Raw genomic sequence first — 22,596 nt, forward strand, 5'->3', positions numbered from 1 at the left:
GAGCTCTGGATTCGAGACGGGCGTGGCTGAAGACTGGATGCTGACTGCAGGCACGGTGAGCGTTACGCTGCTGGATGCAGAATAACGCGAAGCATGTGCTGCTGTTCGGGCGTGGTTTAAATAGCCTCCAAAGTAGTTCCAGGTAAGAAGTCCCTAGAACCACACCCAAGTAAAAAATAGTCCCTGTAGTAAAATAGTCCCATCCAGGCCAGGACTGATTTCTATTATGAGCCTGGCACCTAAGGCGCCAGGACTAAACCCAGACAGCCCCCTGCCGGGCATCTGGGGTTTTATTAAATATCAGGATGCCTGCTCCCGGGGCTGATGGGCTTGATCCGGATGCCCGGGGGTAGGCATCATGACACCTGTCATTTTCCTATCAAAACCGATTTTTCCTGTGCAATTGCTTTCCTTAAAAAAATCTGATTTACATTTCCTATAGTGAAACCCATATTGCCATCCATAAAGAGTCATCCCTTCACTTCATTATCCTATATGCAATGTGCCTTTGTTCACCATCACAAGAACCGATTTTCGATTGTGACTGTTAGCCTCTTTTCATTGCTGCTTGCTTGTTTAAAGTCTGTGTAGAATAAGAAATTGCAATGCTGCCACGTGTGATTCTTGCTGTATTGTTTTTCCTTCCCAAAGTCGTTTTTCTTACCTATACTCATGTTGGTTCAGTTTCTGCCCTGTAGCTTCTAAGCTTCCTTGCCTCTTTAGTACAGCCACATGAATTCCTGTCTTATCTATTTTACCACAAATGTAAACCGACCTCTAAGTAAACAGTGAACTCCTTGTATGCCATTTTTCTCATTTTCAAGGTTTTCATTTTCATTTTGGCCTCCCATTCTGGGTGGTAGGTCGAATTTAAAATCTGATTTTTGCCTCTTATATCTGACTCCTTGCTACTCTCTTCGATCCACACAGAATTTAGTCAGCAGCATATTTGGGGGAGGGTTGAAAGGAGAGTGCATAACATCAGTACCATCTAGGAGTGTGACAAAAAGTGATCTCGCTTTCATTCAAAATGTATGTATCAAATGTCAGAAAGTTAAATTAATTGTATTATAACATGTTTCTGTATATTATCACCACACTGATGATTTCTGCCCTAAATTTGATATGTTTGATTTTGCCCTTCAATTTGAAAAATAAATAAATATGTCATTATTACACACCGGCCTGGTTCATGGTCCATTGCGATACGGGGTGTCTGTAAAGGAGGGTGTGAGACGGGTTGGGTGCCGACTCAAAGCAGAATCCAAATTCAATAATTAAAAAGTGCTTTTATTGTGCTCCACATCCCTTGCCAGAGAGTTCTGGTCAGGAGTGTGCCGTGTCGTAAATCTGTTGCACTTGCACCTACCATTTCTTCTCTTTGATATGATATGATTGGTTATTTATAACGCGCTTAATAACCAGAGGTTTCTAAGCGCAGACCCAGGGATCAGACCTGTTTTGCTCCAAGTACGTTGCCCCTGAGCTATCCTCCCAGAAAGCTAGATGGAAAGAAACATATGATAACAGAGATACTGAAGCTACCGTTTCTTGGTTTGGTGGTTGTTTGTTGCCTTTCGATAAAATAGGCTTTCAATCTGTATTTCTGTTTTCCTTCCGGAGTCCCAATTGTAGTGTTCTTATATAAACACCTTCCATTTCTTCCTCTTTTTTGTTGATGCTAAACAGACCCCATTTCCCCTCTCTCGTATCTTTCAAAAGACATGTTAATATAAAAGTAATGATAATTGGGATTGTTTACCTAGGGGAACTCACAATGATTGGGTTCATGATTGTGTTTGAAAAGGTCGATTTGTAATCAACCTGATGACTTTCTTTCACCAGCTAGATGACTTGGTATTCACGTTTAAATGTGCCCTGCAGATACTTACCATTTCAGCATTCCTGAATCCTCGCCAGTGGGTACAACGATTGGGCGGATAAGAGCAGCCGACGCCGACATTGGGAAGAACGCGGAGGTGCAATACAGGATCACAGATGGCGATGAAATGAACATGTTTGACATTGTTACGGAGAAGGCGACCCAAGAAGGCATCATCACAGTGAGGAAGGTAAGGGACTATCTTTTGGTTGCATGTTGTAGAGTCGGTCATTGCCAACCAGGGAATGATCCACATTCTCGGGGGGCTTCATGTGATCCTTAGTGATACTAAAGTCAACTTTTCTGGATTCTTTTCTGTTGGACATACTTTCTTGTTGGAGAGTGAATGACATGGGCACACATTACTCAAAGTTATCTAGATTATTTCAACGTCTCCTTGCAATATGCACTCAACAGTTTTTCAAATTCAGCTTTATGTGATTGGTGATTCACCTGTAGATAATGCTTGATAATATTTTCTTTTTTCCTTTTTAAACAAATTGTTAAAAAGTTCTTTAAATTGCAATGCCTTGTTATACCGCCCTCTTGTTCCTTCTTTTGCGTTCCTGTCTGAGTCTTGTTAGTTTCTTGTATGTCTCCCGTAGTTTGTCCTGACTATTTAATAATAGCTCTTCCTTTGCAGAACTTTTTACCAATATATTCTCTTCATCATTCATTGTGATTTTTCAACTCGTATTATATGATAGGAAGGTTTAGCATTTAGTTCTCTTACAAAGTTTGTATTGTTAAAATGATATTCCCTTATAAATGTCTGTATTGTTCTTAGGATGTATTTATGCAAAACTTTAATAAATCTATTAAAATCAAAGTTTGTACCAAACAAGTGCAATTGTACATGCTATCATCAGTAGGGCCAAAATGCCCTAGTGCACCACATGTATTCTTTCAAATAATTTCTTGGCCAGAGAAATGATTATCCATGTTGTAATAGTGCATAGTATTAGCATTTGTTTGGACAGCATCAAAATGTGTCCCACTACTAATACAGTGTACATGTGCACTTGCACAAGTGCACCATTTCTGCAATATGACCCCTGAATGCTGATCCGGATGACCATCTGAATGCCCGTGCCCTTTGATCAGTTGAGCGCTTTTCTATGTTTTGCCTTTTTTATGGTGCTCTCCGCTGATAATGTGTATTATCCAACCCGAATTATTGCTGTGGTAGCAAGATTTCTGGTGCTGTCTTTCTTTGTTAGTCTGACTGAACACTTGTTTAAAATGTTAAAATGGATAAATCTTTTTGAGGCTAAGTTTTTTCTACAGTGTCACGTGTCGCTTGCGCTAAAAGGCTGCTCTAGATAACACACCTTATATACTCGAATACTCGAATTGGTCTGTCCTTGGAGTAGTCTGGGTTTGCTTTGTTGCCTATAATGTATGATTCTTTCAGGATCCCGAAACAAAACACAAATTAACTCTTCGGTCCCACTTCCTTATCTCTGACCACACTTTCACATGCCCATTATTTGTCTGCGGTGGCACACACCCACGTCCCTCTATATGCATTAATGTTCACATTGTTATCCCTTGCTTTTGCTGTTGCATTAGTTCATATTGCATAAACGACAGTCATGCAGCCCTTATTTCACAAGCCGTTTCAGGGAACAACCCACATTCAACATTTAAAACTCCTGCCATGTGGTAATTTTGAGATATCTCAAGACCTGTTGTCAATAGTTGTCAATGTTTTCTCAGGCTTTGACATATAGTTTAGTCGTCAAGATCAGCTAACATGTACCCCAATAACAGACACTTCATTATACTGAACAGTAAGTCCTGCCTTCTCAGTCAATACATAGGAGAGAGAAGTAAAAGGAGAGAGGCGTGCAGGGACTAACGAGCGCTGCACATGCAACAATGCCTGTCACACAGAAGGCGCAATGAAAATCAAAGTTCAAAGTTGACTTTTTCACAACAATATAAACTTTAATGAGCAGACTGGAGGACTCTTCCAGTTAAAGTTCAATGGTCATATGCTGCGAGAAGAGGCAGGAACACTGACCAGGCGATGTTTATAGTGGTAATGGGAAAACAAACTCCTATGAAGTCTGGAAGTCAGTCTAAATTCTCCTATGAATTCAGGAAGTTAATAGCGCAATGCTAATATACTACATACAACATGTCTGCTTTCCTGCTCTCGGCTATTGGATACATTTAAACATACATGCTAGTATTGGTACAAATATGCCTCCCACTTGCAATTATTTCAGACCCTTGTGTTATATGAGTGTCTTGGCCATAAAAGGTCGGTATCAATTTGCTTTTGAGCACACTTTCTATTGAGTCTACATGAGAGGAATCATCACGCTTCATCCAACCATGCTTTGAGGTCAATCACCGACTTTAAGGACTCATCCCATAACTAGCATTCACTTTGAGATGTATTGTGCATGGATTGCTTTTGGTCAACATGAACAGAGCTGGAGAGCTCTGATACTGATTGGACATCCAGGCAATCAATGAGGATTTACATGTTTTTTGTTTGGTTTTTTTTACCTGAAACGACCAATCCTATTTAAGAATTTTAAGGAGTGATTAGTACACAATATTTGGCACACATATGCCAAGAGAGACACTGACCTATCATAGGATTTGAGGAGGGATTCCACAAGCCTTTGCCTATCTGCAGAGGTATTCATTGTGTGACAGCTGCAAAGATGTTCAGATTAGACTGACATGACATTTCATAGCAAACCAAGGCATGTTTATAGATGCACACAAACGTGCACAGCACATGCATTTGTTGTCACATATGTGTTTATTTTTAAGTTGAACGTCTGTCAACAATTACATTAAAACCTGTCACATTTGTATCATTGTCAGGGCAGTGTCAATATGCACAGGCCAACTGATTAAATCCAAACTAGAATCCGGTGGCGGCCTCTACAGCGCTTCCCATACTGCCCAAGAAGGCTGCATCACGTTGAGTAATGCAGAGTACATCGGGCTTCGGGGAAGCGGCCTACAGAGAGGAGGGAGAATGTAGTTGGGCCAGTGCAGGTAAGTGGAGGTGGCGCGACCGTGGACTGCAATGGTCGGGAAGACTCCTCCCTGAAATGGGCAGGAGCAAAGGGGGAGACCTAGAACTGATATCATTGAGTTAGGGGGCAGCCTTCACAGGCAACATACTTCAGTGTTGGTCTCATGTTTGAGGTCTTCAGACCCAGATGCCTATGACCAGCTGATTGTAGACATGGTTGGCCTATATTTCTCATATTTTCTTTTTTTTCGTAATTCTGATTAGCGTAAGATCAACAGTTTAAACCGTGGGTGAACAGATCCGAGGAGCTCAAACAAAAGAAACAACATCCACTGTAAAACTAATTGCAGACAGAAGAGAATGGCTTTGGAAAACGTTGCTCTGAAGGGTGACACCTCACAATCCCTTGCATAAATATCAGTATTGGATTGGCCATATAATGCTGTGTCTTCAAGCATAGGGTAAGATCAAGGATGTCGCAGGTCACTGTATCCAGGCGGTAATAAAGCCTAACCGTCACCATAAACAGTGTAAAACAGAAGAGACTCCAGGACTCAGCGCCATCAAAGATGTGTGTATGTTTAATTATACAGCATATTCACACTTCTTGAAGAAAAGCCCATAAACGATAACATGTTTCGGATCTGCTGAGCCTTTTTCAAAACTGGGCTACATACAATTTCACAGCAAATCATCGGAAGTGTGTTACATAGTTTATCATAATTTTGTATGATTTCAACACAAACCTAATATCAGTATAAAACCAATTATGAAATCATATTGCGCAGGTATTATTCCATCATGCCGCAATACGAGTGTACACATCAAAGTGAAAATAAAGTGATAAAAAGACAGAAAAACAAGGATTGGTGAGATTGAGGATTCAAGGGTGTGGAGAAAAAAACATTATGTGTGCACATTATTCCAAAAATCAAAAACATGAAAAGACAGAACAGGGGAGAGAAAAATTGAAAACTTAATCATTAACTTGGTTCAAGGGTAATTAGTCCATAACGGTCAACTGACCGACATATTATCCCAATGGTAATTCGAGCAGGTATGCTTGCCCTTAATGGCTTGCAATAAATCCATAGGACTGTTGTCCCTGTAGTAATAACTGGGTATAATCCCCAATAGAATGTCTGAAATCAAGTTAGTATAGGATGATGTCTCTGGTAATATGGATATTGGCTGGACACTAATTCTTAAAGTGAAAGTACATAGCCACTCTCCTATGTGATATACGTACTAAGCATTGCAAATCATCTTGTTTCTGTAAGTCCCAATGTTGTGCTGCTAGTTGTAAAAGTCATTGTGTGCACACGATGACGTTGGCTATTTCTGCACATGATAAGGCTTTGTAATTAAGGCTTGATGACATTTAAGAATGTAAATGAAATATATATTTTTTGCATGCTATGCGCACATACATTTACAACTAGCAGCACAACATTCTCATTTGACCAGTGCCAACCTGCAGCATTACATACAGATCATAACACAATGTTCAAGTATGCAGAAAGCTGCACATCTCCGTTACGAGATCTTTCCCACACGTAGACGTACGTCAATATGTGCATCCACTGGGAGCCCGTGCAGAAAGACACTTCTGCTAAAACAAACACACATAAAGCCGACTAACAACTGTGCTATCCCCATCTCAGAACCACGCACAATACCAAGATATGCGCATGTTTAAAATAGTATTACAAACAGGTGACTATCATAGGGGTGTGTAATTTGGAACGTGCATTTGTAGGGTAGTTTGCAGTTCAAGATCTGCCACTTTAGTTTTGAAATAATGCACCACTCCTGCCTCTTAGCTTCAAATCTCATTCCATTGTAGCCATTGACTTATAATATATATATACCGGAATGCAGACATTTGTATTATATATTGCCTAAGCCCTCCACAACATGAGGCACAGCTTGTAACGTGTTGCTATTACCTTATTTTGACTGCACCCACAGATCCTACCAGCATATATTGCCTAAGGCCCCCGTATCATGAGGCTCGGCCTGTAATGTGTTGCCATTACCTGTTTGACTGCACCTACTGATTTTTCCCTTTACAAGTACCTGATCCTTTAAACATGTAACCACATGTGATGATGTACCCACCCTCGCAACATGAGAGCCAGCCGGCTTTCCCATTGCATGTTTTCAACTAATCACTTCTCACTGTTTGGAATGTAACTAAGAAAGTATTCTTGTAATGCAACTAAGAATGTATTCTTGCAACAGTGCCACGATGCCCGAGGGCTGCTGTGCGCTTTACAAATGTAAATAAATAAATAAATAGATAAATAGATAAATAGATAAATAAATAAATAAATAAATAAATAAAATAGCATACAATACCAATTCCAGGACTTATGTGAAATGAATTGAGAGCTCTTTTTCAGGATCGTTTTAAGAATCAGGAAGTAGTGATGTTAGTAGAGAAATGTACATTGTACTTTCTCTCCAGCACTTTCTGCAGCAGTGTTAAGGATGTGCATACTCAGCATTCACCTTGCATGCATCTTACTGTAGCATGCCAGAAGAGAGCAAATGATATGCTCAGGGTCTGACAGGGTTGACACTGTCTGTTATCTGTATGCAGTCAATACTGCGTTTACCATTTAGTTGGATGCTAGTAACATGTATTCTCTAAAATGCAAATCTACTGGCATTCACTGTGAGGCAGTCATTTTTTTACTCTTGTGTTGTGTCCTTCCTGTGAAGGTGAATGCTTGTGTGAATTACACTTCTTTGAGTCTACCTGTACATAAATACCCGGCATACTTCAGTTTGCAATATAATCTCCTAAAACAACAAACTGAGTCACAAATAAACCTTTATGAGTATTATTTTATTTCTATAATGCCCACTTGCCAGATAAACATAAGGTAGCACTTCAAGGCTTTGATCATATCACATACAACATCATGGTGAATGTCCTTGTCCAACATTGACTACGATCAGGTGCCCCTATCCCACTGTTTCTTTTGTTGTGTGTCTTTAAAGTAGAGTATTACAACGTGGAGGACATTTTGTGGTTTCACGTCAGTTCATGTTCCGCTGCTGTGGAAGTAGGAATTTGGTTAAATGATGTCATTCAACTAGGGAAACAATCAGAACAGCCTGGAATATATATATATATCAGTCTTCGGCTGCGTAATAATTGTAAAGAAAACAACCAAATAAAATAGTGTCGGCCCACTCACACTCTGGGGATATACCCTCATTGGTCATCCACACACACCTATGAATGACAATGTAGCATTATTGTAGCTCAGTGGACATTGGTTTGGGGGAGCCTACTGTGTTATCAATACATTTGAGGTGCTAATTGCCAGAAGGAGTACTCTCAATGATGCTCAATTGCAGTAGGTTACGCATGTTACCTATCTGGGCACTTTGTTCTCAGACATTTGTGAGCTCGGCTGTTTGTGAAGCAGGCACTGATACATGGCCCGATCATGAGATGAAGGCCCTTCTGGAGCTACATGAAGTTGTGAACTGTGTGAGCTATTACACGGGGTATGACATCTGCTTTACAAATGTGTTTTGTGCTACCGAAGATCCGCTCTAAATTGGGCAGTCCACAATGAGCCGTGCCCGTCTTTTATTGTGGATCACTGTGTTTGATCTCAAGCTTGAAATCAACATTTCTGGATAGTTTGTATTGTCCCCTTACTTGTCCTCAGCTGTTTCCCCTTTGATCACTTCCACAAACCCTTCCACTGTGCCCTTCGATATACCAACACAACAACTTCAAGACATTGGGGCGCATTACAATACTGGTGTTAGCCGTGCCAGTATAACAGGCATTGCTGCCGCCGATATCATTTTCTTCGGGCACATTTTTTCATAGGGCTCAATGGGAATGGGGAGGTTGATGCACCGGCACCATACCGAATGGTGCTGGTGCATCTGACATGCTGTGCTCGCGGGTGCCGGTACGCCTACCAGGTCTAACCTGGCGGGCGTGAAGACATCCACGTTTGCCGGTCTGGTAACAACGGTACCGGCAAGCTTACTGGTACCATTGTTACCGGACCGGCAAACTTATAATGAGGCCCATTGTCTTATTTAATTACTGTTCACTCAGTGAGAATATCGGTAGCATCCTTCAATTTACCTTAGCTCTACTCCCTCAAGTGTCCAGACAGAACTGTGTTGGTCTCCACTATACCTTGCCTTCCTCAAAGTAAGCAGCCTATTCTTGCTAGTCATATGCTGGTCCTCAGTCATGCACCTTTAGAAAACTCAATTTCTGTATTGGAAACAATGCATTTATTATATAGGTGTGGTTCAAATAATCCTTTGCTCGATGCTCAGCCCCACCTGTGCCTGTCTGTGTATGCCTCCAGCTGTCCATTGAGATGACAACACTGCTGCTGTCTTCTCTGCTGTGAAACTTACCTCTCCCTTTCACTCCATTCCCTCCAGTTCCCAACCTCCTACTTTTCTCTCTGACTACACTGACCACCAAGGCTCTAGCCAAGTACCCCTGCTCCCCTTTCCCGAGTACTCTGGTGGCAACAATACTTGCAACCCACACATCTACTCCACTCCTGATTCTGGAGTAGGTTTTCTTGCCAAAACCTACATCATGATGATGAGGAAAGGCCTGGAGAAACCCTCAGCCTGCATAGGAGTGGGGGAGGCCATCCAGATTAGGGTGATGGTGGTGGGAGCCCTGAGATGAGGCAAAGATGAACAGATACGTTTAGGAAAAAAAGGGAACATATGTTTATGTATGTATGAGTGTGTAATATTTGTATGCATGTATATGCCTATGTGCATGCAAGCAAGGGGTTGTGTATTTGTTTGTTAATGTGTGTGCATACAAGTGTGTGTGTTTCAAGGAGTGCAGTGCATATGCACATGCAGAGGTGTGTGTTTGTGTGTCTGTGAATGCATGAGAAGGTGTGAATGAGGGGGAACAGAAAATAGCAGGTGGGAAGGTCAACATTGATCTGCCAGCAGTAAAGCTTCGAAGCCATAAAAGCAAACATGTATATGGTATAATGTGATATTACTGGTATATATTGGCCTAGACAGCATAGACATGTGTTCTTACAGATGTAAGAATATGGCATATGGGCATATCCATCATGAGTACGTTCTTTTGTGGCAAGACTGTCATAAGCACAAACAGCCAGCATCTTTTCCAGAAATGCCAAGAGCCTGTACTGCCTTCAGTTAGCCACTCTGTATCCAATCAATGCCCATGAACCTCTGTATCTTAAATGGGTAAGGAATTTGTGACATTCCTGTCTTGTTCAAATATGGTCATACTTGGCATTCAAGGCTTGAGGGTCTAAATGGTATTGGTATCTCTGGTGTTTGAGCCTGTGGCCCTCATTCCGAGATTGGTGGTAGTCATGGCGCTATTTGCACCATGACTGCCACCAATAACGGGTCCGGCCCCAGTGTAGTTCAATGGGGATTTATGGGTGTAGTCCGACCCTGGCGGAACCGGTAAGTCCCCATTGAACATGCCATTCCCCATTCCCATTTGAGCCCCCATAGGGCTCAAATGGGAATGGGGAAGGCCCTATTTACGGGCCTGCTAATGGCAGGCCCGTAATTAGCGGCCTGGTCTCCTAACGGGACCCGTATGGGACATGTGGTCCGACCAAACGTACCTTACGGGTCCTGTTAGGGGACCCCGTAATCGGGAGGTAGGGGATTTCCAGCACCGGTCTCCTTACCGGTGCCCGGTATCCACTACCGCTCGACTCGGAATGACCCCCTGTATCTTAGTGTTGCTTGACTGAAAGGGCACCTGTGATAGATGTCACCTGAAGGTTAGATATGCTATCCAAATTGTGATCTGGGTCTGTGAAATCTGTCGGTCTTGAAGGTTACAAGTGTGTGCTGTGATTATAGAAGTCTAAGGCATGTGTGAGATCTGTGTAACTTAAACGTGAACCCTGTTTTCAAAGTTATGAACCAGCATGAATGCTGTAACCTTAGGTATAGCTCTAAGGTACAGGATGTGAGGGCCTGCCTACCCTAGGGAGCTTTCTGAAGCTTGGGCATGCAGGATCACTGTGACCTTATCGATATTTTGAGCTTTTGGAATGAGGTTGAGATGGCTTCTGCACGCCTTACCATAACCACTGTTACCAATTCAAAATGGTAGCAAGTAAAATACTGGAGACCATGAGCCTCATTATGAGTTTGGTGGTATCTTGGCTGTAATAGCATCAAGATTCCACCAACTGGTATTACAATTTCTGCCATTTGGTCCAGCGGTATTACCACCACCAGATTACAAGTGGCGGTTTGGTGGCATGTGTCCCCATTTTATGGCATCCATAGGAATTCATAGGGGATTTTGGCGGTATTACCATGGGTGGAGTTTCTGGTTGGTAATACCGCTGATTGCTTGAGGTAAGTGGAGGATCTACCTCCCGCATTAAGCATGAAGTTGGAGGTAGACCCTCCACTTTACCTCCAAAAATTAGCAGTATTGCGACCCAGCAATTCCACCTGTGGTAATACCGGCACAAGTGTAGTTTGGCATGCAGGTAAAATGGGGGTATCTGAATTACCTCCACTTTTTCCCTCCAACTGCAAACTCAGAATGAGACCCTGTGTCTGGTGGTTTTTGGGTAACACCCAGTCTATGTTGACATGGTGGCCTTAAATTGTGCTTGTTTGTGATCTTAGGAATACGGGACCAGGGTGAGTTTAAGGTAACATGATCAAATCACAAGTATGGAGTTTGTGTGGAGTCCTACCCACTCCCTTTTACCTCTTCCCTATGGCATGTTGAGGTATCCATTCCCCTGGTTTCATATCTTGCCGGAGCATGTGGAATATCATTCCTGTGCCACGGTGCACTCATGTGGCCAAATCCTCTTTTGTACTGCTTCATTTGTTTTCAAAAAGGTGGTGTTTTTTTGGAACAATCCAATGAAGAGCTCAGGGGAAAATACAGTACTGGGTTCCCCATGATATGATATATGTTATTTATAACACGTTTAATATGCAGAGGTTTCTAAGCGAGGACCCGGGGATCGAACCTGGTTTGCTCCATGTCGTCCTGCTCGCAAGGCAAGCACGTTGGTCTTCAGCTATCCTCCCGAGACCATGTATTCCGATGAGGGCTTTTATAATGAAAAGCAGAGCATGAGACTTTTGAGGAAGCAGTAGAGTTTTAGTACAATGTGATTTTCCAAACCTATATGCAGTATTTATTTTACAGGGGCAGTCTGTGGTGCTCAGGAAGTCTGAAGTGTGGGGATAGCTTGCTTTCTTGATGTAATGTTTGTTGATTGGGCAGTGTACGAGTTATTTGGGGACACATTCAGGCTTTGAAGTTTTGCATATTAGACAATGTTTTCAATATTGAAGGCACACAAGTGTTGTGGTGAAACGGGGAAGTATTGAGGTTTAGTGTTCAATTTGTGATTTATGTTCAAGGCAGTGTGAAGGTTTAAGGAAATAAGTGCTTAGCATTATCAGAAGGATGGGCTGTTGGGGTAAATATGGAGAGTCGGCAAGCATGCACTTTTATTGACGAGAATTATAGGGGGTGGTGTTGCAGTGCTCGGTCCATTTGTCATACGGAGATCAGTGTATCATATTAGGGCAGATATTCAGTGCTAGAGTTGCAGTGTGCAGCTCTGAGGCATGTGTGGGATACTGGAGGAAGCATGCGATGATGGGGTGCTGTGCTCTGAACTGTGTGCATGGTAGTAAGTGGTATGCAACTTTGAGGGGCAGTGTGCTGTCCTTAAGGCAGAGCACAGCATTGGAGCAGTGTGAGGTTGAGAATGTATAATTGGGGTCAACTTGTAATATGAGGCCAAGATTCATGAATATGCAGTGTGCTACTGTTAAGTTTTGCAGTGTGCGAATTTGGAGGTAACTTGAATTTGTTAGAGCTTTGTGTTCAGTGTTGGTGAATCATTAAGGAACAGTTGGACAGAGTGAAATACTGCATCAGCGGGCGGTGTTTGAGGACTGTGCCCTTAGTCCTTTTGTTTTCATTCGCAGAGTGACCTTCTATGTATGTTATGATAGAGGGCTAAGAGGGACGGGGATAGGACACCAGCCAGGAGGAGAGGGCTAAGAGGGACGGGGATAGGACACCAGCCAGGAGGAGGAGAAAGACTAAAAAGTAGAAATTAATGGCAACAAGTCAATCTACCGAAAACATGAAGGGGCTCTGAATAATCAGGGGGAGCCAAGAGCAAAGGTAGAGATATGTAAAAGAAGAATGTGATTAAGGGGACAAGAGAGGTTGGAAAAAGGGACAGGAAGCCTGTGAGGATTTCGCCATGGTGGGTGTACACTTGTTTGGGATTTCTTTAAATTTGTAAGTAAGTGGAACGATGGTAGACCAAACTCGGGAACATGTGTGGGGCTAACCTGCAAACATTTTCCTATGCTAACACTATGACAAACATATAAACCTGTGTACTCTGGGTAGACACAGCCTAAAGGCACAGTCCGCCCTGTCATATTTGGCTTGGATATGACAGCCAGGCATAGATGATGCATCGTCATGCTTGTGAAATCGTAGTTTATAAACGTGCAGAAAAAAAAAAAATGTGTCAAAGAGCAGACATTAAAATATGCTTGCAGAGGCCTGCAACATCTGTTCCACTCTATTCTTTCTACCACCCCTTTCACTCAAATGGCCTACATAAGAAGAAAGATCAAGTAATTAGCTAAATGATGCCACCAGCTTGCGAGAAGGCAAACCGCACAGAAGACAGCACAGTAATGTAAGAGATATTAGAGGATTGGACCAGGATCACTGAATCATCTGCTGGCAAAGCCAGGATACAAGTATGAATGTGTTGTCTTGAATTTGGATACTTATACACCTCTTGGACTATCAGTTTATGCTTCTCATTGGAGGTGATTGTCTAGGTTTTACAACACCCCATCTGAAGAAACCAATTTCTAGACCTGCAACATGCGGATGACATGTTCACTTTTAGAGCAACCCCTATTTGGTGCCGGGGCATTGCTAATAATAGCACCTGTTGTGCTGCAAAACCAAGTACATATGCAGGCAGGTTTATACATTTAAGACATAGGAAAGGCTCAGCCAGCCTTGCTGGAATGTGCTATTCTAATCTTGCATAGAAACACATATCTCTGCAATGAGTGTTTAACAAATAGAGCTAACTTCTGAACCATTGTGGCACTCAGTTTATCTTGGGAGGATAGCTCAGGGACAACGTGCTCGCCTTGGAATCAAGACGACATGGAGCACCACAGGTTCGATCCCCGGGTCCGCACTTAGAAACCTATGGGCATTATAAATAACCAATCAAATCATATCATATCAATATGCATTTCAACTTTGGCTATTGCACATGCTCAACATAATCCCCACAGCAAGGAAAGAATGCTACAGGAGTTGTGCCGCAAGGAACACACAAACTATGAATACCGCAGTGAGCACAGAAAGCATCATTTGATGAATTGGTAGAGTGGGCTGGAGCCCCCACCAGCTGCCCTGCTGCCCTGCCCGCTGCCCTGCCACAACACGTACCTCGACGCATCCTTCGATTGCAACTGCATCCAACGGTGAGCAATCCCCAGGCTGCCATCCAGCCCTGCCTGGGCTCCGATCTTCAGCTATATGTTTGATTTACCTTGATTTTGCTACTAAATCTCTTTATATTGCATCGCACCGACTTGCCCACATTTTAAAATGTCGGGCGCGATGCGGCCTCAGCACAAGGCTTGGCATCTATCCATTGCTAAGCAACGTCCGGAATAAGGATTAGGGACATCAGCCGGAAGGCGGAAGAGCCGGCCTCAGCTAAGGCCAGTATAAGGGCCTGTTAGCTCCTGTTAGCGCACTGGTAGTGCGCAGTGCGTGAAATCCCCCACCTTCATTACTGGGATCTCATCTGCGGGATCTCAATGTTGGAGTAGTGCCCTGCACTCCTTCATCCGCTTATCAAGCCTATCCATCCAAAAGAGGCCTCCATCTCCTCTAGTAAGATTCCCATCCACGTTCATCTCAGCACAATGCCAACAATTTCAATCCGGCACCTGCTATCTGAAGCACTTGCTCACACTACCTCCTTGGCTAGCATCAGTTGCATTCTGATTGCCCTCCAGACTATATCCAAACCCAGAACCAAGGACGTGACCCCATGACAATTCTCCAAAAGGTAACACGAACTGTACCTCACAATCTGATGCTATACTATCTTCTCTCTCACGGTGGCATTGTGCCTCTATATATATAAGTATAAGCATAGGCAGCCTACTCTGCCTGCCCTCAACTGCATGTTGTGTACTGGCCCACTTTGCATATTGTGTACTGGCCTACTCTACCTGCCCTGAACTGCATATTGTGTACTGGCCTACTCTACCTGCCCTGAACTGCATATTGCGTACTGGCCTACTCTACCTGCCCTTGTGGAAACAGAGAAATTGATATGAGGCAGGGAAGCCCAAAAGGAAACACACCAACACAGGTTACAAAGGACATACAAAGCGCTTTATTTCAAAGTTGCAAAGTTACCAAAGTCAATTGACATGCGAATAGCTATTCGGCCCTCTGACTAACATGCGAACCTTCAACGTTAGGTTCGCACTGAAAGTGGGAGAGACCGATCATCGGGATGCTCGGGCTTTTATACATTTAGTACTGCATTGGCCAACCCTCTTGTAGTTAACCATTCTTGGAACAACGGCTAGGGTTCGTAGCCAGGTCGTACATGCAATCTCCATATATTAGATCAGTTCCTCTGATACAGTTACATATTTACACCTAGGTTAAACAGAGGACAGGGTCTTAGTTCATGACCCTAACAGGTAGCCTGCGGACATATTATTCATTCACGTGTGCGGAGGTCACCATAGCCAAAGTCTTACTCGAAATGTCATTCGGCCTCCATTTTGTGATTCAGGGTGACTTCCGCACTGCAAGAATACCTAAAATGGCGGCTAGATCCAAGATGGCGGCTTACACAATACATTAAGGTCAAGAACTTGCCGCGGAACCTATGTTCATAATATTCTTTAGACAGCTTGGCGTAGGCCAACATACATTTAAACAATGCGATTGGGGTCACAATATTATATCGATTTCCACAGACCCTCCTTTTGGCCTATGCCAAGTGCTAAAACATTATTTCCTAATACTTTTGAAAATACTTGTAGGCATTATCATTCATAGGTTCCGCATCATTGTCTGAAATATCAATAGCCATAAAGTTGTTCATAAGAACTTCTTGCAACATGAATTCTTCAGATGCTGTCTTCGGGGTACATATTCTACGCCCTATTGCGCTCATAACTTGGGCACAACATCCCCCTATCATTCCGCATATACTCGGGAGGCATTGAAAACAGCAGCAAAGAAATAACAGAGTCCCTAAAATACCTAAAATGACAGAAAGCACCTTCCACCCCCAAGATCGTAGAGAATACCAAAACCAAGTACTAAGGCTCCAGTCTCCTACAGGGATATGGACGTCAGAACTAAGAGTGTGTAAATTCTGAATTGCTTTAAATATTGTTGATGAAGAATCTGGTACGAAAACACAGCAAGCGGACCCCACTAATTTACATACTCCACCTCGTTCAGCTAAAATGACATCTAATGCCATTCGATTTTGAAGTGCTACCAATCTTATCGCCTTTTGCTCTAAGGTCATATTGTAAAGTATGTCCGTGGTCCGGTTGATCGTTTTCTCCAATACCCTCGCTAATCCCCTAATGTTTTCTGAATTTGCTATTTGTCCCCAGAAGGGGACTACTGATTTGGCTATATCCCCGAATACTTGTCCAGGGGTATCTCCATCATTATCCCGTCGCGGGCGAGCCTTAGATACCTCTAAGGTACTGGCTATAAAAACACCTGGTAACAATATCCCCAAATAACAAGTCCCCTGCCAATCCTTGGGTAACCAGGGAAAAGCTAAACTACCACAAACAAAATAAACGGGTCCCCCTACATACAAAGGCCTATTTTCCCCAGTCAAATTTACAATATTTACACAAGGCTCAAAATCTCCCATTGGCCTAGTGCCATTTCTTTGTACACAGAAAGGGACAGAATCAGGATTGTGATTTACAGAATAAGAAGGAGGCATGGCATCCTTATTGCCTATCGGAGCCATCTTAAAAGAAACTAGATTTTGAAAAGGAAAGGAAAGTTTATCAGACGGCCTAATAGAAGCGATATTAGGTCTACTCCTATTTGCGAAAAGCGAGCATCCCAGGGGAGTCAATTCACGTTTTTCAAATTCATTCAAATTAGTGCCATCGAAGTTCCCTGAGATGCTATCATTCCACCGGCCAAAGAAGAGTGCTCTAAGAGAGGCATAGCAGGAAGTCGTTAAAGGTAGGGGATGTATATACCATCCCAGTCCCTTGTTCCCATGTTGTGGTAAGTGAGTGCAAATCCAACAATTACTCCTATTAAGAATAGCATGCGTAGCATTCATTACTATCATCAAAGTGTTATTATGATATTTCTGCCTATGCCGAGAGTCCCTAGGGGACAGAGTATGAAGGTGTACAGAGGGAGTCAAAACAGTTGGTACAATTTCGGTCGGTAACAGAGGCTTCAAAGGATAAATTTCTTCAAAGTACCAAAGTCCCACGGCAGCAGTTGCAAAACTAACGATAATCAAAACAAGAACACAACAGTACGTTTTCAGGGCCCAGGCACATTGTCCATTGTTCGATTTGGTCACCCACTTATCTAATAGTTCGATACAAGGAGCAGCGGTGAAGGCGGCAGGCATCATGGTTATCCCGATCGTTGGCCCCAATGTTTGTTGCTGGCGGCACTTCGGCCGCGCGACTTCTTAGTCCTTCCCAACCCTAGCCAACAGAACCCTTATTTCCCTTTGTTCCAAAAAAGGAAAGACAATAGTATTTCGATCACTCCTTCTTCCTTTCAAATGCACTATACTCGTGCAGCGCGTGGTCGAAGGTTGTACCTGATGGTACCCAAGTTTGCTGAATCCAAAAGCAAAGTATCGTCGCTCCCTGAGGGGAGCGTCACGTCGGTGGCGACGGAAGTCGCAGAACTTGAAACAAGAGTTTCCGGAAGTGATCGATCAAGAGAGTGTGGAGACAAGATGGACGGCTCCCCGAGCTCCTCGGGCTCAGAGAACTTCCCCGACGCACTCACAGCGCTGCCTGCTACTCCGAGATCAGAGATCGTAGCATCAGCAAGGGGTTCTGTTTCTTCTGTAACGTGTGGCGTCGGGTGAGGGATCTTCTTCACATGCGTTGCATGTACCCAGTTCTTCTTTCCTGCCACCCGCACTGCCGTCCTGGTGACCAATAAAACCTGGTAGGGTCCCCGCCAGCGAGGCGCGAGACAGGAAGACCTTTCGTAGGCCTTTACCAGGATCCAGCTGCCGGGCAATATATCGTGTCCTGGGCCCGTAAACCGTACAGGTAAGGCGGCATTCACCTGGTGGTAGATGAAATACAGATTTTTAGTCAATTGATTACAATAATCTACGAGCAATACATTCTCCACATCCCTCAGGGCTTTAGGTTTAGGGAGACCCCAAATATTAGCAGGCCTTCCCATTACTACCTCGAATGGAGAAAGCCCAGTTCTAGTCTGGGGTGTGGTGCGCATAGCTAACAATACAATGGGTAAAGCATCTGGCCATTTTAATTTAGTGTCGGCACATGTTTTTGCAAGTTTGTTTTTCAAAATACCGTTGTGTCTTTCTACCAACCCCGCACTTTGAGGGTGCCTAGCTGAGTGAAAACGTTTCTCAATCCCTAAGGCAACACATATTTGCGATATTACAGCTGCGATGAAATGTGGGCCGTTATCCGACCAGATTATCCTCGGGAGCCCAAATCGAGGAAAATATTCTTTCACCAAGATCTTTGCGGTAGTCATGGCGGTAGCATCTTTGGCAGGGAAAGCCTCGACCCATTTGCTAAAAGCACAAATGATAACAAGAACATATTTCAAGTTATTACAACGTTCCATTTCAATGAAATCAAGGTGAATGGTTTCAAAGGGGACAGAGGGGGGCCCGAAACTTCCCCTTGGAGTCACTGTCCCTTTACCCACATTGTGTTGTAGGCAAATCATACAATCTCTAACATGTCTTTTTGCAGTTTCCAAAATTTTGTCATTCACCCAAACCTGCTGTAATATCTTCGCAATTTGCTGGGCACACACATGTGTTGGACCGTGTGCCATTGTGACCATTGCTAATACATAAGAATCAGGAAGCAACCATTTCCCGTCAGATGCGTCCACCCAACACCCTTCGTCATCCAATTTCCCCATGCCTTCAACCCATTTCCTAGATTCTTCAACAGAGGCATCAGTCTGAATATCTCGCACAGACCCAATGCCTTCATCTATTATACAACCATCTCTCACTTCCCTTGAGGTATACATGTCTGTGCTAAGGTCTGTGGCTGTTTGTCTAGCTATCGAATCTGCAAAAGCATTTCCCTTGCCCACATCGTCTATGACCTTCCGATGTGCTGCACATTTCATGATCGCTAGTTGTTCAGGGAGTGAGAGTGCTGAGAGTAGTTGTACTATTAAGGGGCCATGCTGAATCTTGGTCCCATGTGAGGTCAGAAACCCTCTTTCCGACCACAGTTTTCCGAAGTTGTGAGCCACCCCAAAGGCGTACTGACTATCCGTATAAATGTTAACTCTATGCCCTTGGGAGAGCTCACAAGCGCGGGTCAACGCTATAATCTCTGCGGCCTGCGCGGAGTTATGCGGAATCCTTTTAGTTTCTATGATCTTGTTCAAAGTAGTAACTGCATAAGCAGCTGTAGATGTGCCATTCGGAAGTTTAAAACAGGAGCCATCACAAAACAGCTCCCCTTCCGCATTCTCCAAAGGAGTATCTGAAAGGTCTATTCTGCCCTTTGTTTCTTGTTCGGTGGCGTACAGGCAGTCATGTGATCCATCATCGCCGCAAGCAGAAGTTTGCGGGAGAGGCAAAAGTTCAGCCGGATTGAGAACACAACACCTTTTAATTTGGATATGAGGAGCAAATAGAACTAATTCATACCTGGTCAACCGGGCAGAAGTAAGGTGTTGTGTTTGAGTTTTATTCAATAGAATATCAACAGAGTGAGGTACCATCAGAATCAAATCGTGGCCTAGGACCATCCCCTCACTCTGTTTTACAGACGCAGCAGCAGCAGCAACAGCGCGCAGACATCGCGGCAAAGCGCATGCAACAGGATCGAGGGCGGAGGAATAATAGCCGCACGGCCTATTCTTCCCTCCATGTTCCTGCGTTAACACAGACAAAGCACATCCATTACATTCATGCACAAACAACACAAAGGCCTTATCGTAATTTGGTGTACCCAGAACCGGTGCTGAACACAGCGCGGCTTTGAGAAGCTCAAATGATCGTTGATGTTCCGATTCCCATGGCAGTGGCAGAGAAATGCCCTTCTTCGTCAAAGCCAACATCGGTTTTACCACTAGGGCAAAGTTCGGGATCCACAGTCTACAGTAGGACGCCATCCCTATCAGGGCTCTGACTTCCTTCTGTGTTTTTGGGACAGACATGCCAGAAATGTGTTTTATTCGTTCAGGTGTCAATCTTCTCCCCTCCTTTGACAGGAGGTAGCCTAAATAGGCAACCTCCTGGCAACAATATTGAAATTTCTTAAGTGAAGCTTTGTGTCCATGTTCAGCTAAATGAACAAGCAACAATATAGTGCCTTCTTTACAAGCTTTCTCAGAGTCTGCAGCTAGGAGCAAATCGTCTACATATTGAAGCAGCGTGCAAGTAGGTGGCAGTTCAAGGGTGTCGAGCTGCTCTTTTAAGGCTCTACTATAGATACTAGGACTTTCAGTATACCCTTGAGGTGCCCTTGTGAATGTAAATGAGCGTCCCCCCAAGGTGAACGCAAACAAATACCTGCTCTCCTTGTGTATCGGAATACTAAAGAAGGCGTTTTTCAAATCTACGACACTGAAGTGCGTAGCCGTAGCAGGGATCATTGTTAAGATTGTTGTTACATCCGGCACGATTGGAAATTGTGGGGCCACTACCCGGTTAATAGCACGAAGATCTATTATAAACCGGTACGGAATTGCATTGTCGCCTTTCTTATATACCGGTAAGATCGGACTATTACATAAGCTACCTGTAATCTCTTCGATCACTCCACGATATACAAAATCGGAGACAATGCATTTCAGAGCGCGCTCGCCCTCAACTGAAATTTTATATTGCGGAATGCGCGGTAGCTTAACCCCATGTTTCAATACTATCTTAACAGGGTCAATGTGCAATATCCCGACATCATTGTCGTCTATTGCCCACAAATATTCTGGGACAATGTCAAATTCGGGAGGTAGAGGTCGGGTCAAGTATTGGGAGTTAAAGGGTTGCTGTGGTGAAACTGTTAATCTTATTCCGTCAGGGGAACAATGAATCACTGCGTTCAATTTCTTCAACAAATTCAACCACAGCAAATTTTCTCCACAGTTTGAAGTAAGAAGAAAAGGGCACTGGTCTGTAAAAGGGCCCAAAGAAACGGGTACCGGTGCAGAGACCGGACAAACAGTTGGTATACCAGAGAACCCTATAGAAACATTCGTTTGCCCTGACAGGGGGATGTTTGGAACCCGAGAATGGTCGATGGAGCACTTCTGTGCTCCAGTGTCGATCAAGAACTGATGTTTCCTATTCCCCACCAATAATTCAACATAGGGGCCCTTCTGAATGACGGGAATAGGTAAAGGTTCCAAACGCTGCTTCGGGCAATCCTAATAAGGCAGAACTTCATCCAAGGGAAGTTCCTCAGAAAGATAGGCGGCGGAAGGGTGATCAAATATATTTCTCGAGTCCATACTCGGAGTCTGATTTTCCCGTGAAAAAGGTTGCTGTGGATCTTGTAAAAGCTGACCCCTATCAGGGCCCCCTGCTCCAGGGCGGCCCCGTGGTCGCCTACCCATACCTCCGAATGTGCCTCCTGACCTCTGACGGAGGGCAGGGCACTGTGCTCGCCAGTGACCTTCCTGGCGGCAATAAGCACACTGATTAATATTGATAGAACTTAGAGGAGTATTTCCTCTTGGAATGTACTGACCTCTAGTTTGTGTCGTACCTCCTCTGGGGTGCCTGACAATTTGCTGCAACAATACCTTAGTCTTTAGGTCACCCCTTCTTTTTTCGATTTTCTCTTTTTCGTTATTAACCCGATTCTCATAATACTGAGCCATATGCAAAACCTCTGACTGAGATTTTGCCTGCCAAGCACTTTCTGAGGACATAATTTGTGACTGGATGTCGGGCAACAATCCACGGACAAATTTGTCCACAAACAACCTCTTCCCCGACTCTGTACCTAAATCCTGTCCACTGAAGTCGGAGAACACCTGTTCGAATCTATTAAAGAATTCGGTAGTACCTTCAGTTTTCCCTTGGACGCAGGCCGTAAGCTTGTCCCAAATAATCCTTTTTTCTGGGATTATAGTTTTTAATTTGGCAACTATTTTATCGGGTAAAGTGAGTATAACCTGGGGTGGTTTCTCACCAGCTGGTCGTTCCCCATCTATTCTAGTCAAATTTACCCATGTATCCCCTAACCCCGGCACATCATCTATTGTTCGTACCTGTTTCCATACATCAACAGGTAAAAGCACTGGAAACAATAAATCCATGTCACTTAAGGTGAACACAGAAGACTGCAAAACGGATTCTATTTCTTTGTAAAACCCTGTCGGGTTCTTCCTGATGTCAGGAAC

The 22,596-nt window shown here is 43.7% G+C and overlaps 1 protein-coding gene across 4 annotated transcripts in view; it reads left to right on the forward strand.

The window, feature by feature from the left end:
* Positions 1-22,596, forward strand: part of LOC138481515 (cadherin-10-like) — a 1,315,401-nt gene that overhangs the window by 1,038,188 nt on the left and 254,617 nt on the right. For all 4 annotated transcript variants that reach the window (XM_069613702.1, XM_069613701.1, XM_069613700.1 and 1 more), the window contains one exon: positions 1,885-2,072. In XM_069613702.1, the coding sequence (XP_069469803.1) occupies positions 1,885-2,072 (188 nt within the window). The remainder of the gene's footprint in view (positions 1-1,884; positions 2,073-22,596) is intronic.

Source organism: Ambystoma mexicanum, chromosome 5p (genome assembly GCF_040938575.1).
Source record: "Ambystoma mexicanum isolate Mex_15411 chromosome 5p, UKY_AmexF1_1, whole genome shotgun sequence".
NCBI lineage: Eukaryota > Metazoa > Chordata > Amphibia > Caudata > Ambystomatidae > Ambystoma > Ambystoma mexicanum.